This window comes from Scomber scombrus, chromosome 8 (assembly GCF_963691925.1).
Source record: "Scomber scombrus chromosome 8, fScoSco1.1, whole genome shotgun sequence".
Taxonomy (NCBI): Eukaryota; Metazoa; Chordata; class Actinopteri; order Scombriformes; family Scombridae; genus Scomber; species Scomber scombrus.
In genome coordinates, this window is record NC_084977.1 from 22,640,193 (window position 1) to 22,658,196 (window position 18,004).

Consider the following 18,004-nt stretch of genomic DNA (forward strand, 5'->3'; position numbering starts at 1 on the left):
AATCAATAAATAATACCCCTCGATAGCTTTATTCTGTGTAGCAGCTATTGAGAACTTGATTGGCTGTTTCAAGTTTTAACGTTGCTCTCTCACACCCTCTCCTATTGTCTTTTCCTCTTTTTTCTCTATATGTCCTCCCTGTCCACTCCCTGTTTCTTCATATCTCTATATTTCAGATGGCAGCCCTACAGAGTCCATTTTACGGGGATAAGATGAATCTTTACTCCCTTTGTAAGAAGATAGAACAGTGTGACTACCCCCCTCTTCCCTCAGATCACTACTCAGAGGAGGTAAGTACTGTATAAATTGCCTTTTACTGCTATATCACAAAGTAGACACAGACCTGCTCAGTGTTTTAAAAGGACTCATGATAGTCTGGACTCTTGAACACCTTTAAAAGAAAATTCTTAATATTTTTTAAACTAACTACTGTTTTAAAAGAGCAGTGGCCAGCTCCTTTTTTCTGTACCAGATCGGAGACTTCTACTTGTATTGACTATTATAGTTCATTTCTATATGTAAGTGAAATCCAGCCAACTGTCTGAGCTACAGTGCAGTATGATATTACTCTGTGATCAAAAGAATGGCTATGATTTTAACCATTTGAAAATTAAATGCACATATCAAAAGCATCTGGCCATGCTGCAGAGTGGGGTGAAATGAAATGGGCTTGAGTGTCATGTTTCCCTAACTAAATGTTAAATCATCTGCTGTAATTCTGTGTAGACTTATTCGTGCACAAAAATGTAATCTAGTCGGGCTGCGGTTAACGATTGGCTTGCTGCTGATTGCCGGTGACGTGTGTATGAATGCGCATGGCTTCTTGTCTGCAATGTCCTCTTTGTGTGGGTGGCTTTTTTTTTCTTCTAACGTTTCTGTCTTTCTCTGTTAAAAATGTTAAGTCCAAGTGTACACACATGCAAAAACTCAGACTCTGACTCATAGGCGCATATGCATACACATACACATACACATTACAGGTATTCTGTTTAGCAATGACACAGTGCTTTGTTGATGGGTGCTCTAAAGCTTTGTAAGTTACCATATTTATTTGATAGTTAACAATTACAAACTACAAGTCTTAACTGCTAGCTTGTTAAAATGCTAGAGGTTTCGCCTCATGTCTTGTCTATTAAAGGACCATACCAGTGTTTTTTTTAAGATTTAGCCCTTTTAGTCATCTACATTGTTTTGACTGAACTAAATTCAAATGTTCTCTAATTCATTTTTCAACTCTAAATGACATATACTTTACATCACAGTTAGCCTTTTTGAAAACTGCAGTGCTATACTTTAGAAAAGAAAGGAATAGTTTAAGACATTTTGGGAAACACACTTATTTGCTTTCTGGTGGTCCGGTTAGATTATGAGATCAATACCACTCTCATGTTTCTGTCCAGTAAATATAAGGCTGCTGTCTTTTACTTACTGTTTAGAGTATCACAAACATTGTACACAGAAGGAAACAGCTAGCCTGTCTCTGTCTGGAGGTAACAAAAACGTCCCACTATCACCTCTAAAGCTCACTAATTAACACGTTAAAACCATGTTTGTTTAATCCGTACAAAAAATGTAAATTTAAAAATTAAATATTTTACAGCAGTAATAGTCATTTCATGTTTTCTCCAGTTCAGCCATCCATTCTTTATTTTTGTTCATTTCTGAACAGGATTAAGACCTGTTAGCAGACTATGAGCTGTGTAAGTAGTGATCATAGTGATCAACTCTACATTCATTTTGATAAGTCACATTATTTTACAGGTTAATAATGAAATACAGAAATTAATTCAATGATCCACTAAACAAAAAGCACCTAACTTTTTTAATGTCCATGAATGCACACAATGCACTGCACACAATGGCTGGTTTTAAGTGCTCTACTTATTCATGTGTCTATAAACCAATTCTAAAGTCTGCACAGAGGGCCTGTCATTATCATGTGGTATTAACTTCATTAGGTTGATAAAGGCTAATTGCTAGCCTCTGTGTGTGTGTTTTTGTGTTTGCATAAGCTCTTTTGCAATTTTATATTATTTGTTACAAGAGATCCGTTTCCACACACACACATACACACACCATGCTGAGCTGCATTGCCCCACATGTCACCCCAATCCAGGAGAAAGGAAGACAAAGCGAAAGAGAGAGGGAATGATAGAGCGAGAGACAGGGTGATGGAGAGATGGAGATGAGGGGGGTGCCTGCAGCGCCTGTCTGGATGTAAACAATGCTCCTGAAGGATCGGCAGCAAACTGTCAGCTGCTCATCTTTGTTGTGTCATTTAACCATCTCCGTCTATGCTCCCCCCCCACGCCTCCCTTCACTAGCTCCCGCTCCCCCCTCCCTCCACCTGACACTCCCCTCCACTTCCCCACCCCACTCACCATGCAAAGAAGCGTATGAATATTTTACATATCTGCATCTCTTTGGCATACCACCCCCCACCCCCTCCCCAATATCTCCATTCTGTGGGACTAATTCTCAGACTGTCTGAATTTACATCTTTCTCTCACTTTCTCACTCAGGCACACACATACACACATATACACAACGGCTGACGAGAACTCGTCCAAGCCGGTGCCACGCAACAGCGGCCAGGAAGTCGGCAGACGGTTACCATAGCGACCTTGCGTAGATGTTGGTTTTTTTTTTCTTTCCTCTCCATCTTTTATTCTCTCCTTTTTTTCTTTTTTTTTTAATGATGGCGGTGGCTGTTCCGCCTGCGAGCCTGTCTATCTATCTGCTCCAATCAGCCGCTTCCCTCGGCTTCAAGTGTAAGTGCTGTCTCCGGATAGCAATAGAGTGGCAGCAGTGTTTGTGTGTGTGTGCATTTGTGTGCACGCCAGTTCGCTTGTGGGTGAGTGTGCATGTGTGGGCTTGGGTAAAAGTGGATTCAGCAGACCAAAAAGCGATTAGTGCGCTAACCCAGTCTTGCATCTTTGTCTCAGCTCGGTTACCTGTTGCCTTGTTATTGCTATAATGGAAAGAGCCTTATTTAGAGGGCATTAAAAGATGAGCAGGTCTCTGTGTTTGGTTTATTTCTCTGGAACTGCTCATTTCAGATATACAGTACACTCTCACTACAGTGTCATTGATTGTATTATTTCTCTCTTTTCCAACAACCCAACCCCACCCCCCACCCCACTCTCTAATCCCTCACCAGCTAAGGAAATTGGTAGATATGTGCATCAACCCTGACCCGGAGAAGAGGCCGGACATCACCTACGTGTATGACATTGCCAAACACATGCAGAACATGACACAGGGCAGCTAAGCCCAGAGTTACACACACTATATCTTGCAGAACACCTCCCCACCTCCTCCCTTGCTTTTCATGCTGGACTCATACACATCTATCAGCTTTTATAAAATAACTTACTCCAGAGCTCCTTGTGATAAGTAGTACTGTACATGTAACAGATTTCCAAGGTGGTGGTACAGTCTATAACATGACTGACAGCCAAAATCTTTTCTGCCCCAGGAGAAAGATTAAAGAGATTACACTTTTTTTGTCAGATGGATCCCCCCCCCCCTTTCCCCTAGACTTCAGTAATGGTACAGCACTGAAAATCAGTGTCTATAGCTTTGAAACACAAGTCCTCTGTATTTTCATGTAATGAACCAAAACCGTTCATCAGCAGTTGCTACCAGCAGATGCTATTTAAAGCAGATGTACTGGAAATCTGTGAAGAAAAAAAAAAAAAGATAGCAAAAAAAAGAAAGAGGTTACGTTACTTCCAATTCTCAAAACTGTTAATAACTGCAAATATTCTTCAAAATGGTGTTGTAGGCTTTCAGCAAATAGTGCGGAAAAGATAATGGGAACTTTGAAGTAATTCAAAAAATTTGAGTATAGAGATTTTTACTCAGTGGCAGAAAACTGAGAGGCGTAAGAGTGTTATTGATAGTTGAAGTGTTGTTGTGTTGCACTTTTTACCCTGGTACTGGAAGGCTGGCAGGGTGATCATGTCTAATGAATGTATTAGGAAAGGAAGGATCATTTAGAGGGTAGATTTCAGACGTGCTGAGGGGAGAACACGGGCACGTCTCCACAACACTTTGAATGTAAGTCATTTTGACACCTATGTATTGTCTTTGAAAATTTCAGAACGCCTTTTTTTTGCCAGCCTAGAAGGAGTGGTAGAAACTATATAACAAAATCTGCTATTCACCTTAGTCACTGATACCAAGATATTTTGTCCATGGTTCAACTTGAACAATATATATTTCTATTAGCGTGTGAGATTATTAGGTACTGTAAATCACAATGAAGACATGAGAAAAATCAAAACACTTAGTTTTCCATCATGGTCCAGTGTAGTGGTTCCCAACCTTTTTGGCTTGTGACCCCTTACAATATAGCAAAGTGTACCTAAATGTCAGAAAATAGTGAAAATGATCTAATAAAGTTCCCCACAGTGCAAGGTTACATCTTCGGATCAGTCTAGTTTTGTCTAACAGTCCAAATCCCAAGGATATTCAGTTTATCATCATGTTCAACAAAGAAAAGCAAATAATCATCACATCTGAGAAACTGAAACCAGCTTATTTTTTTCATTGTTGCTTAAAAAATGACTTAAGCAATTATTCAACTATACAATAGTTGCTGATTAATCTTCTGTCAATCGACTAATGGATTGGACTTGCAGCTCTATAAAGAGGACATCTTTTTTATTTGAACAACTTTTAGAGGCTTAAGGAGGTCAAATGCAGTAATCCATAAGTAATAAAGCAGACTCCTATCCTGTCCCATCATCTCATGTAGGGGGTCCCGAACCCCAGGTTGGGAACCACTAGTCCGGTGAATGCATTTGACCCACCAGAAAGTTAGTCTGTACTGAGGAAATTGTGTTTGTTAATGTTGCTGTTGGTGTGCAGTGTATGTGTCTTGTTAAGTAACAAATATGTTGAAGAGATAGCAGATCCTTGCCTTGTGTTGCCGTCCACGTCATGTGAAAATCACAGCGTGCCTACATAACTTCTGTCCTCAGTTGAGATACCAAAGAGAAAAGTCACACAAAAAGAGAGCAGAGCAGTTTATATATATGTTAAGGTATCTTTTATGTAAAGTATATCAATGACTTGTGAAAAAAACAAACAAAAAACAAGCTCTAATGGGACTCATTTTGTTTTACTGTACATAGCAAAGAAGTTCCTATAGTTTTAATACTGTGGGGTTTTAGACTCTTTGGTAATATATATATTTTTTACAGTGAATAGGTTTACACCAGTGTGTCGCAAATGACCAGCACTGACTACCACTGGTTTACATAATGACAATGATACCGCATGGAAGGTATAGTAAGTAAACAATGATTGATAACGCTTTATTTCAGTGTCTTATGAATCCTCTTTTAACATTATCAAATAGCCTGTTAACCGTTCATTGGAATTATTGTACATGTATGCCCATGTTTTTCATGTTTTGTTTTTTTTAACATTTAATACTCTTTAATATTTGTTATATACAAATTCAAAGCTTATAGGTGAAAGAAAATGTAAGTTATTTTGTTATGGTTAACAGAATATTTTGATAGTGTGTTTGTAGTAATTTGTCTGAGACTTGCAAATACAGTGTTTGCAATTTTTGTTTGCAATTGTACTTCTTGTCCTACATTTTGTTCTTTCACATCGCTTTTCTCTCCAATCACAGTCAAACTTTTTTTTTTCATTACGGTGATTATCTTAATTATTTATCCTGTTCACCCACAGTGCTGTTTACCTTCTACCTTTACACTGTCTAAACAAGAGCATTTGTATTGCACCAAAACTTTCAATATTTTGTTGTAATTGCAAGGGAGCTATTGCTATTAAGCACTTTTAAAAAAAGGTATTTTAGTTTTAATGCGCAACAGGACTCCTTCAAGAATTTAGTAGCATTTAACAGCAAAATTCCAAAAATAGAATCTCCAATGATTAGGGGCAAATAACCTCTGAACTTTCAAATGTTCTTTTAAGCATATACAACTGAAACAACTGATACTTTTGTACAGAGTTTAAAGATAAGTTTACATTGATGCTTTCACAAAGTCAAATCACCATCATCAGTTCTAACCTCCCAGCAAAGATGTAACAGACATTAAAAATAGTTGCTTTCTTTTGTAATCAGAAGATGTCAGAGGACATTGTAGTTGAATGGGATGTCTGGTCTTGCCATGACCATGTAGTATGCAGTACAAAGTCAGATTTCATTTCCTGAATATAGATTTGTACGCTGAGCTTTGCAATTTTCTGTTTATGTACAGAAAAGGTGATCCAGGTCTTTCTTTAATTCCTCACCAGGGGGTTGTTTATCATAAAGACTGCTAAGAAACACAGTATGGCTATTCCTTTATTGGGATTTTTCTTTGTCCTCATGCAACACAACACAGAGCTCTACAGCAGTGGTTCTCAAACTTTTTCACACCCTGGACCTCTAAACTGACACAAATTAGACCACGGACCTCCATTTGGTGAGACTTTGTCCCAGGATCCCCCGTCTGAGAAGTATTTTCTTTTAGATACTTTATTACAGAAAGTGTATGAAACCGATGACCATAATAGTCATACGCTCTGTCTTTGTGTTATTATGGATTGAATTATAGTGAAATAAATGATTCCCCTTGTTGCTGGGGACCCCCTGAAAATCCCTCAAACATCCCTGTGGGTCTCCAGAACCCACTCTGAGAACCACTGCTGTAATGTGTCTAATTATTTTATCTCATTCAGTTTACTTTTCCAAAGGCTCTCTGAAGTTGTTATTGAAGAGTCCAGGGGGTTTTCCTAAAAATGAAATTAGTAGGCACTATAGGCAATTGGTATTTATTGTATCTGTAGTTTGGTTGTTCTGAACATTTCATGTAAAATCACCAATGCCTTGTATGCTAACTAAATGCAATAAAGCTTTCAAATTTCTTTTTGACATGTGCTTGGAGCTCTTACCTGGTTTTAATGGGTATTTTGCATATCCCGCCCAAATATTAAACAAATCTGAGTCACAACATGTTTTTATTGTACATGCTTTATCAAGAAATACAGTAATAAAAAATATGTGGTAACATATATGCGAGGTACCACTAACCAGCCCAATCAATACAAAGACACCACAACAACATTTCAGACCTTCAGCTTCAGGCTAATTGCGTCTTTTGTAAGAAGGAACGCACCTTGTAAAGCCAGGCTGTGTTTGTGCCTCTTCACTCTGACAAAGATTTAAATGTCAGTGTTAAACGGGTTTCACAGTCCCCGAATTTCAGCAAAAAATGAAATGTTTCACTTTGACATTTAATGAAAACCTGGTTAATTGTCACAGTTTAATGGTAAGTATCTTCATATAACTTCAGTCGGTGAGGATTACCTGAATGCATCATTAAACAAATGACTGCGACAGCAAGTACAAAGAAACTGTTCTCCAGTTTTGGGGGGAAACAGCATGATTTCTGAACTACAGGTGGAGGACAACTGAGAAAGATCTTGGTGTCATTGAGGGGAAAACTTACATATTTATTGTTGTTAGAATAGTAAACTGAACAAGTCAGTATTTCTCCAAATAATTCAAACTTGGACTCGCTTGTTTGGTGCTAAAACAGCTTAAGAAAAACCCATCATTTGTAGCTTTGTTTTTTAGTTTTTTTAAATTCTGCTTTACTTTTATTTTAATACATATGTCATCAAAGATATATACTCAAGAAGTTATTTTTGGAGATTATTGCTTAAGATTATTATGCAATGTAATTGTCACTTTCTCAATATCTGTCTGTGGCACTCAGGCCAAAACCCATTTGTTTCCACTCATGACTTACAGTAGCTCTAAGTCACAAATAGTGTGATTATATTTTTTGTGAAGGCAAATATAAAATCCTAATACAGGTTTTCGCAAACATTACTCAGAAGTAAATAACAAAAACATTTGTTAGGAACTATTTTTTCTTTTTTTTTAATGTGCAGAGAAAAAGGTGGATACAAAGTATAAACCAATAAAACACGCTTTTCAAATAAAACAACACACCTTTAGTATCCAGCAGAGGCTAGTGCGATCCCATGTTTCCATTTTCATCAATTTTAATGATCGTGCTTTATAAGGGTCATACAGATATAAAATCTTACATCTCACACATCTCAAATTGACAACTGTTTAAAAAAATAAGACACAACAAATACCACAACATACACGTCCACCTGTAATATTCATTGACTGGAGGTGAAATCTACATACAGTTTCTTTACTTTTCTTGAGGTGGTGCAAAACTACAAATGTTGAAATAATGTAAAAGTCATGCTATATAGCTAGATTTAAAAGTGTGATTTTACAATGTTTTGTAACGCCAATAGATTCAGCGTCGATAAAGCTGTAACAAGATCTCAATGGTCAAAGATGCCTTTTAACTATGGTCAGGAACTAATATTGTGATTTTTCTTAGCTTGTTTAATCCTTAAATTGATTAAATCTGATGGAATTAAAATGTCAGTGAGAAAAGGACCTTTACAGTTGTTGTGAAATGCACATTAAACCAACAAAAAAATATCTGTACTTTGCAAAGTGAGGACCAAGAAAAAGAGTTACAGTAAGCAAGCCATTATCAATTCTAAGTGCCATTGTTCACATTTTAAAAGGTATTGAACATACATTTTAACTATTGAACATACTGAACAACTCAGTAAGAGTAAATGATGATTTGATTGGCAGCTCCGTCAGGCCTGCGTTCAACAACGAGTTTCTTCATGATGCAGTTGGGAAATATTAGTATAAACTACAACAGAAAATAAAATAATTAAAAAACAAGAAATATCGAAACTTAGTGGGTACTCATTAAACTGCAGCGCACTTCAGACTTACTATGCAAACAAGTTTTGTCTGAGTGACTTCAAAACTACATTATATAAAAAGCTACTATAATACTAAAAACAATACAAAATACCTTACTAATGATCTTTCTACCATTAACAAGTGATCTAATAACCTAACTGTTAAAAAAAAACATCAATGATTTTATGCTTTTCTTTTTTTTAAATTCGGCTTTACTTTTATTTTAATACATATGTCATCAAAGATATATACTCAAGAAATTATTTTTGCATAAGATTATTGCTTAAGATTATTATGCAATGTAATTGTCACTTTCTCAATATCTGTCTTCAGCACTCAGCCCAACACCCATTTGTTTCCACTCATGACTTACAGTAACTCTTTAATAACAGGTCACAAATATTGTGATTTTTTTTTTTGTGAAGGCAAATATAATAATAATAATTTATAATGTTTTTTTCAAACATTAGTCAGAAGTAAATGCAAAATATTTATTTAAAAAAGTGCAAACCAATACAAAAAAAAACTATTTTCAAGTAACACAGCACAGTTGATGAAAACAAAGGGGCAAGAAGCACAAACACAAAGTTTAGACTGATGAGCAGACAGTCGGAAAAACAGAGGGACTGAAAGATATGGACAAAGCAAGAACACAAAAAAAATAAAATAAAATAATTAAATCGAACCAAAAAATACCAAAACTAAAAAACTCTCATTACCATCATCACTTGCTGTTGACTCAAGCATCACAGCTTCATTCACATCCCTGTGGAGAAACAAAGTAGTGAAGTTTGGCTACAGAGAATTACATAGAATGCTGTACCCTGCTCTATATCGTGCATATCCATCTTGCAGCATAAATAATGGGGACAACTCATCATCATCAATGCGATAAAGGAATTGATTTACGTTGCAACAACAATAACCTCTATACAGAAAATTAAACTTCTTCATAACTGTTAAAGGGAACTAATGCAACATAACATCAAACTGATGCAGGAGATAAGATCAATAAATATCCTTACTGGGAATTTCTGTGTTTCTTCATATAGATCTTGATCTTGTAGAACACAGGAACCATCACCACACATATGATGAAGAATATCGAAAGACGAATGATAACAGCTTTGTCATTGTCTGCAAATTGATGGTTATGACAAAGAAATAGCATTAATGTCAATGTGAAAATTTACATGTATGGTATGTCTGAATGAAATATTTAATCTGAGCAACTCCTAAAATTAATAAGGACCACACATACAGAGAGTGTTAACTGTTTGACTCCTGACTTTTTTGCTGGAAAAGTGTCCGTTGAAAGCGACAACCTGAAAAGACAGAACAACCCTTTAACTTAGGAACTATGTGACTCATATAAGTATGAGGAATAAACTGAATAACATTGTTAAATCAAAAAGTAGAATCATACAAACCTCCACTACATAATCCGTAGAGTAGCTTAGATCTTTGAATTCAAATTCACATTTTTTGCTATTGTTTTGTGATCTCTGAATGACCCCACCATAAGTAAGATTTGCAATGTGTATGGTTTTAGGCCCAAAGAAATGTTTCACAGCATGACAGGTTACTTTGATCACGTTATGCTCTGGGAAACTTGGCTTCAACGTGCCAACATCGTCTGGTACTGTAAGAGAGTGAAAAAAAATCCTTCAGATGCAACCCTTTATGCTTATTCACAGTTAAAGTGATTGTTGAGTTTAAAATACCAGCTGTTTTAACACTGATTAAAGTCATTATTGTTACTGTATTGATTGTCATGAGCATCAGTATTTCCTTATTCTTTCTTTAAATGATAAATAACTGAATTTTAATTTTAAAATTACTTTAAAGATTTAACTTTTTCTTATTTCATTTATCCCACACAGCTGTTATGTGTTGACTGGAGCTGTGTGAGGAGTCTGGTTAATCAGAGTGTCTGATACTCAGTGGGGTTGTTGGACTGTCAAAGTCACAGGTTGTCATTTGTTCGACTGACTGAATGTCAAACGTGAAGAAGGTGAATCTTAACATGAGGCTGTCAGAGGGCAGAAGTTTAAAAATTGAGAAACTACTTTTTCGAAGACAGAGATATAAACACATGAAGATAGCTTCTGTTGAGACTGTGATATAGAGTGAATTATAACCCTCATCCTTTATCAATATATGTTGGGGCCTGTTGTACAACTGTAAGATGTAACAGTACTTAGATCACATCGTTTTAACACATTATATCCAGAAGTACCTGTGCACTGACAGCGACACATAATCAACATAGTTTTTGTGTCGATTTTAAAATTCAGTTATTACTTCATTAAATGTATTGAATCAATGAAATATTATCTATTTAAGACTGCAAGGAAAATATTATTATTATATGATTTTTATATTTTACTTTGATTGTTTTATTATTATTATTCGATTATAATTTAAAATGTGAATGTTTATTATTACTACAATAGTAGTAATAATAAACACTACAATAGTAGTAATAATAAACAGTAGTCCTCTATCCTTAGACCCTGAACCAGAGTTTGTACTCCACAGTAGCTGTACTTCATTTATTAAAAGCTCAGGGCTAACTAAAGCTTGTAGATTTCTGCCCACTGAGCCACTGAGAAAAAACTGTCTCTTATTTCAGTTATGATCAGACTTACATTATGAAGTTAATAGTAATAGTTGGGATGGCATTGGCATTTGCTTATATAATATACAGTCTATTATATGTTGGTATTATCAGTAGTATTGATATTGTTATCAGGGAATGAAATGTTGTCTAACTATCAGTATTTATCACCATTTAATAAAATTAGAGAAAAAAATACAAAATTCCTAATTATCATTATTGTAATGATAGAGTAGGATTAATTGCCTTTATAATTATTATTATTACAATGTTCTTAAATAATAACTTAACCATTCATTACAGTAAATCGTGTGTTGAGTCAATGCCCAAAATTGCCATGATAAATTTAGAAACCATATTAAGCATATTTTGATGGAGATGTAGTAAAATATGTGTTTTCTATGTGACACCAGTTTTCTCCCCAAATATTCACAGTTTCAGTGCTGTTATTAAACCTGTTACTTTTACTGGCTCATGGTTATCTTGACATAATATTCAACTATGTACATTATATGATAAATCGCCTTTTAACTCCTTTTGAACTATATACAACTTCATAAGTGTTAATTGATATTTTCCAAAGACAGTTTGCTGTTTACTCACCTCCAACACCAGTTTTCTTTGTAACTACAGTTGGTTGGGACACAAGCTGGTCGTTGTAGGTGGGTTGGACTGAACAGGTATAGTCGATGAATGGTGTCAGTCCAGAAACTTCACATGTTCCTCCTCGTGGCTGTTTGTTAACTGTGACTGTAACAGTTTAGTTTTCATTAGCTGTTTTTGGTATTTGATTTAATAACAACAGGAACATATAAAGAGATGTGAAAAGACTGAACCTAAAGTTAAGAAACATTTGTGAAGTTACTCATTAACTGACAAGAACATAGATATCAAAATCATTAATGTGTCACTGTGACTGTAGATCCTTTAGTGTAACATTTTTGTATTCGCTATGTACGACATGGCCAACAGAAAATTGACTTATATCACACTTTTAAAAAACGATGTTAAATAAATAACCAGCTAATCATTAACATTCAGTACAATAATTTTAGCTGTAATCACAATTTCTCAGCATGTTCTTCTATGGAAAAATGGTAAATAAGTTCATAATTAAAGTAATTTCAGTGTTATTTCTGTTTCACATTTAATGGAAATTTAATTAATATTTTACACCAAAATGTGACTTGTTTTTTTCTTTTCAGTTTATTTATATCTACTGTCCCTAAACGTGCTAAAATGTGATTACAGAAGAAAAATGATATACCAGAGGCCACTGGAAGTTTCAAATGTCTATATTGTATGTCTCACGTGTCATGTGAGTGGAAGTAAAAATACAAAACTACAAGATGTATACTGGTCTAAAATGTAAAATATATATTTTTTAATTTTCTTACGTTGTCCAGATTTCTGATCATGTTTCCAATTGTCAGGATGACATCTGCAGTCGTATGAAAGCTTCTCAAGTTCAGGAAGGACCTTTTCACAGTTCAGACTGGTTGTTGTCCAGCTCAACTCAATGGAGGTATTGGTTGATGTTGGCTCTTTATTTTCAATTTTAAGTTCTGTTGAAACACATCACACATCTTTAACACTGAGCCGATTAATCTGATCATTAGTATCTCAGATTACAAGCTATCATTGTAACAACATACCACAGTCAACCCTGACATGGATAGCAGTCGTGTTTTTTATGATGACATTGTTTTCCTTGATCTGACCAATACAGGTGTAGTCTGTGAAAGGCTCCAGCTTAGACAAATTCTTGAAGTTATTGCCAGAATCTGAGGAGACAGAAGGATCACAACATTTCAACATCAACTAATATTTTACCTCAGAAGTTAAAATCAAATATAAAAAGTTTAGATTTAGACATTAAAAGCAAAAAATAATATTATTTTCCAAACTGATCCACAGAGCGCACAAAGCAAAAACTCAATTTATGTCCAAACAGTTCATAGGAAAATTTGGTTTTCTACCCCTGCATAAATTACTTCACTCTACATCTTAATCTCCTTTACTACAACATGAGTACAAAACAGTATTATGAGTACAACATCTGCAAATGTAGATTTTAATTATCTTTTTTTCCATGTAAACTGGTTTAAAATACTGTAGTAAAATAAAGTCTCTCTGCTAACGGTCTCATCACTTACCAGAACAGATGTAATCAATGGTGAGACTGTTGCAGTTTGGGTAAATCTCTTTTAAATTTGCTTCTATGTTTGCAGGAAGTCCATTGGGAGGAGTCAGCTTTATTTCACTTGAACTTAAAAATTCAGCTGTAATAGAGAAAGAAAGCACATATATAAAACTTAATGAAAGAAGGTCTACATAGCATGCATTTAACAATACAGGTAGACTATGTTTTACATACCAGCTCTGATGTGTTTGCTTAAATCAAAGGAAGACTTCCCACACTGTTTGAACGTTGTCGTCAAATCTGTGCAAATGTCATTGAAACCAGGTGTGATACAGAAGGCTTTATTATCACTTGGGCATGGCATCACTTGGGCTTTAATATTATTTGCTGTTATTTGCTCAGAGACGATGTTCCAGTCAGTGTTGAAACAAAGATATCCAGGGTCGCAGCTGACAGGTTTAATGTCTTCATCATCTGAAATAAAGAAGTGATGCACAAATGTTTCTCACATTTTCACTCATTTCTAAGTCAGAAGAAAAATAAAATATGATATATTATATATATATATAAAAACATATGAATTATTTTTACTCATTCATTGGGTTTGTCATCTTTGTATTTTCATTATTGAGGGGCACACAGGGTGTTTCTATGCCAGCATTACTAAATGCCACATCATGCTCGTAGTCGGTACAGGGCTTCAGGTTGCTGATGTTATACAGTGAGCTTTGATTGGCGTCCTGAAAAAAATTGTTTCCAGTCTCATTTTGGCCTTTTTCTTTAACATGGATGTTGTAGTTGCCAAGGGGAGAGTTTTGAAAGTTGATCTGGAAGCCAGTCTTGAAAGGTGTAACAGTGTATGAACCTGCAGAAACAATACACAGTAAAACCTGTTAGTTAGATGATCCACCTGCCATTTGTTTTAATTTTGTTCATGTAGATGTTGAAAATGTTCATATGTATGCTGAGAATCATTTTGTTTACTCTACTTTCAACATATTCATTGTAAAGTAAGAGAGAAACATTAAAAAACATTAGATTATCTTTTAAACTGATACTCACATGGTGGAGGGCCTGGTGGGGATGGAGCACACATTCAAATGAAATTAGAAAAGAATAAAAAATACAAAAAAACCCCATTAACAAATCATTAAACAACTCCAGTCATTTAAAACACTTTAAAGGGAAACCATTTACCTTTAGATTACAGAGTATGTTTTTATTGACAATGCGAGTCTATGCACAACACATCTTATAACAATCCCATATAAGAACAGAGAGCATGGAGGTCACATTCTGGCAGAAATGTTCTATTTTGCAACAGCCTTAACTGACATGAAGCCTAACTTCTATATCAGGAAAATATCATGATATAGAAGTTATCATGACATATGCAATGCTAATGTGGCAAAACTGAGGTTGAATACCAGCCAGATTACGAGATGCAGTAGTTGAATGATGTCTGAGTTGAGGCGTTTGAGAAAAGTATTGACACAATGAGTGAATGTTTGTGGGTTGTTAGCGTGTCTGAAGGCACGTCAGGAGTTGCTGTGGTGTGTGGAGTTGAGGAGGTGAAAGGTGAGCTGACTACTGGAGACAAGTTTAAATGTATGGTAGTTCATGCAGGTGAGAGAGTTGAAACAACATCTGTATACAAAGAATGCCAAAAATCAACACAGACACAATATCACAATGACTCTCCGACATCACTTTTATAGAGCAGTTTGCTTCTCATGGTGACAAACTGAAGTAACATTATTTGCATTGATTTGATTCCCGATCAAGATACATTTGTTATTAACATGTTGTGAAATGAAAAATACTAGCATTTTAAACATGTGATCAAAAATGCAATTAATTGTGATTATCTAATACAATTCTGAGATTATACGCTATAAAAAAATTATTAATTATTAATTGTTTTTATCATTATGGTCATGAGGGTTTTTTATTTTCTGTCTTATATCACATAGGGGATGACTCTGAGGTCAATAGTTAGTAGGTTCCACAGCTTCAAGTTTGTTACGCCTAAGTTTAAGGTTTACTGTGTGAAGACGTTCTGTGGTAAGCTGAAAGAGACTTATATCAGTTAATCAAAGCCAGTGATGAGTCTGTGTTCAATGGAAAGAGGGAGTTTCTGTTACGCTCATGGCTTCAGAGACAGAAGAGCAGATTTATAGATTGTATACACATGGTGAAATACCTTCTGATCTTTCACTGAATAATTCTCCTATTACCACCACTGAAGTACATGTATGTATTTTCACTTGATTGTATCTTATATGCAGTAATATTGTCAGTTGGGTTTTATGTTCCATCGTATGTTCATTGACATGTTTTTAATGTTCATTTTATGTCTTTTTCATGTGAAGCACTTTTTGCAATTGTTTGTAATTTCATTTGCTGTCAAGAAGTTTGAGCTGCATATTTGGTATAAAAATAGCTATACAAATGAAGTTTTAATAATAACAATTAACAATAAATACTTTTTTAATTAATTATAATTAGCAGGTTTGTGAAATTGAGAAAACATACTCATGCCACTTTTTGTGCAAAGAATACATAATTACTATTAAAAGGTTTCATATAATTTAGAATTTTGGTGCTGCTATGAAAATGAAGAGACGAGATATTGAAAAGTGAGTTTCAGGTAAATGGAGGCTCGGGTGAATCTGTGGCACATGGTAAAGCACAGCTGATGGTAGAAATAGTAACGAACATTAGAATTACAACTGAATGTCATATATTAGGAAATGTATTTGTCACTCACCTGTTGAATCTTGACCTGGAATAAAAAAAGAGAAAGAGATTCACACACATGTAATGAATGTGTGTTCACTACTACTATGCACAATAACATAAATATACACACATCACAAACAGAGATTTTTGTAGGTTCTTTGTTTTGTTTTATTAAAACATCCATTTCTATTTAAACTGGCTGTAGCTTTGCAGTGTTATCAGCGGAGGTGTGAGAGGTACAGGAAAGGGGATGTGGTTGGCGCTCAGTAAACAAGCATGCTGAGTTTTTAAGAACATAAGTGTACAGGAAAGATTGTGATACAAGCTTCATAATGCTTTGGCAAAACAAAAGCTTCTAAAATGAGCACAAAGAAGAAAACTATAGACTTGTGTGAATGTGTCAAAATAAAAAATGACAGTAACACTACAACAAAAAGATTATTTAAAAAGCATGAGTTAGGAAATATTGTAAATTATCGTGTTTAGTTTACTTTCTAATTGTGAAGGGTCATTAAAATGGAGGACACCGTTTCAAAAACAAAAAAAACAAAACTTACTTCTGTAATGCACATAGAACACAATATTCCCATTAAATATGATACCCATTTAATGACAGGTTGTCATTTTTTATGAATGATGATGTTATAACTACAACTATGAAGAATTATATAAATATACACACATCACAAATCTGGATTTTTGTAGGTTCTTTGTTTTGTTTTATTAAAACATCATTTCCATTCTTTGCACTATATGAACATCACACTACTTCATGCATTGGTGCTGAATGTTACAAGTGAATGAAAATAGCTCTTGACAATTAGTTGCATGAATGTAGTGATTAGATGATTGTGGTGGGAGAGGATTGACTTTCAAACTGCTTGGCCAACATTTTCTTTTCAAACAAAACTGCACATTACATTTTTATTATATATCATTGAATATACTGTAGTTTTGACCTGTTTACTACGTAGTAATTTGGCCGGGTTACTTTAGGTTGGGAACCACTGGACTATATAAATGAATTGAGTAATTAGAATATAACAATATAAACATCACATATACAATGCAAAACAATATATCAGGTAATATTTTTTACTATATTTACTTTTGCAGGTTTAGTCCGATGTATTTTGGTTTAAAAAAAAGTATTTTTCAGATAAACTGGTTATGTTCCTGTTCAATAACAGAATATTACTACTACTACAACTACTACTAATACTAATGATAATAATAAGAATTAGTAGCCTCAAAGGCCTCAAAACAAAGGAAGGTAAGAATAATAAAATACTTCCAAAAAAGAGAGAGAATGAAACAAAGGTTAATTAAATTAATTAATTAATTAATTAAAAGTTAATTAATTAAAAGTCTTGTTGAATAAGTAAGTTTTCAATTATTCCAAAATTTCACAGAGCTTCTGTAGTGTAGTGTGTAGTTAAGAAAAGCTGAGCTACCAATTTTCTTATTTGTGTAAACCTGCAGCAGAGGATCTAAGTAGCCATGAAGGATAAAAACAACGACCAAGAAGTAATAATTTAAACTGTAAACAAGTAAAATAACTTTGAAATTAATCCTAAAAGACACCGGGACCCAGCGCCGTTTTTTTCATAAATCTTGGGTTATATGCTCTCTTTTTCTTGTTCTAGTTGAAAGCCTGTCAGCAGAGCTCTGAATTAATCGTAGTTCATCAGTGGATTGTTTCAGAACACCGGTGAAA

General features: G+C 34.7%; 2 protein-coding genes across 4 annotated transcripts in view; one reads left to right on the plus strand and one right to left on the minus strand.

Annotated features, from left to right (window-relative positions):
- nek7 (NIMA-related kinase 7) overlaps window positions 1–6,962 on the plus strand; it is a 65,792-nt gene extending 58,830 nt beyond the window's left edge. For all 3 annotated transcript variants that reach the window (XM_062423875.1, XM_062423877.1, XM_062423878.1), the window contains 2 exons: window positions 177–290; window positions 3,161–6,962. In XM_062423875.1, the coding sequence (XP_062279859.1) occupies window positions 177–290; window positions 3,161–3,271 (225 nt within the window). In that variant the 3' untranslated portion in view covers window positions 3,272–6,962. The remainder of the gene's footprint in view (window positions 1–176; window positions 291–3,160) is intronic.
- A 2,841-nt stretch (window positions 6,963–9,803) lies between these two features.
- On the minus strand, window positions 9,804–13,220 carry LOC133985235 (receptor-type tyrosine-protein phosphatase C-like). Its single transcript, XM_062424832.1, has 6 exons — window positions 13,058–13,220; window positions 12,800–12,967; window positions 12,006–12,152; window positions 10,213–10,424; window positions 10,044–10,107; window positions 9,804–9,919 (listed from the first exon to the last, which is right to left on the minus strand). The coding sequence occupies exons 1-6, from the start codon at window positions 13,218–13,220 to the stop codon at window positions 9,804–9,806; spliced, it is 870 nt and encodes a 289-aa protein (XP_062280816.1).
- Between the last annotated feature and the right edge of the window lie 4,784 nt (window positions 13,221–18,004).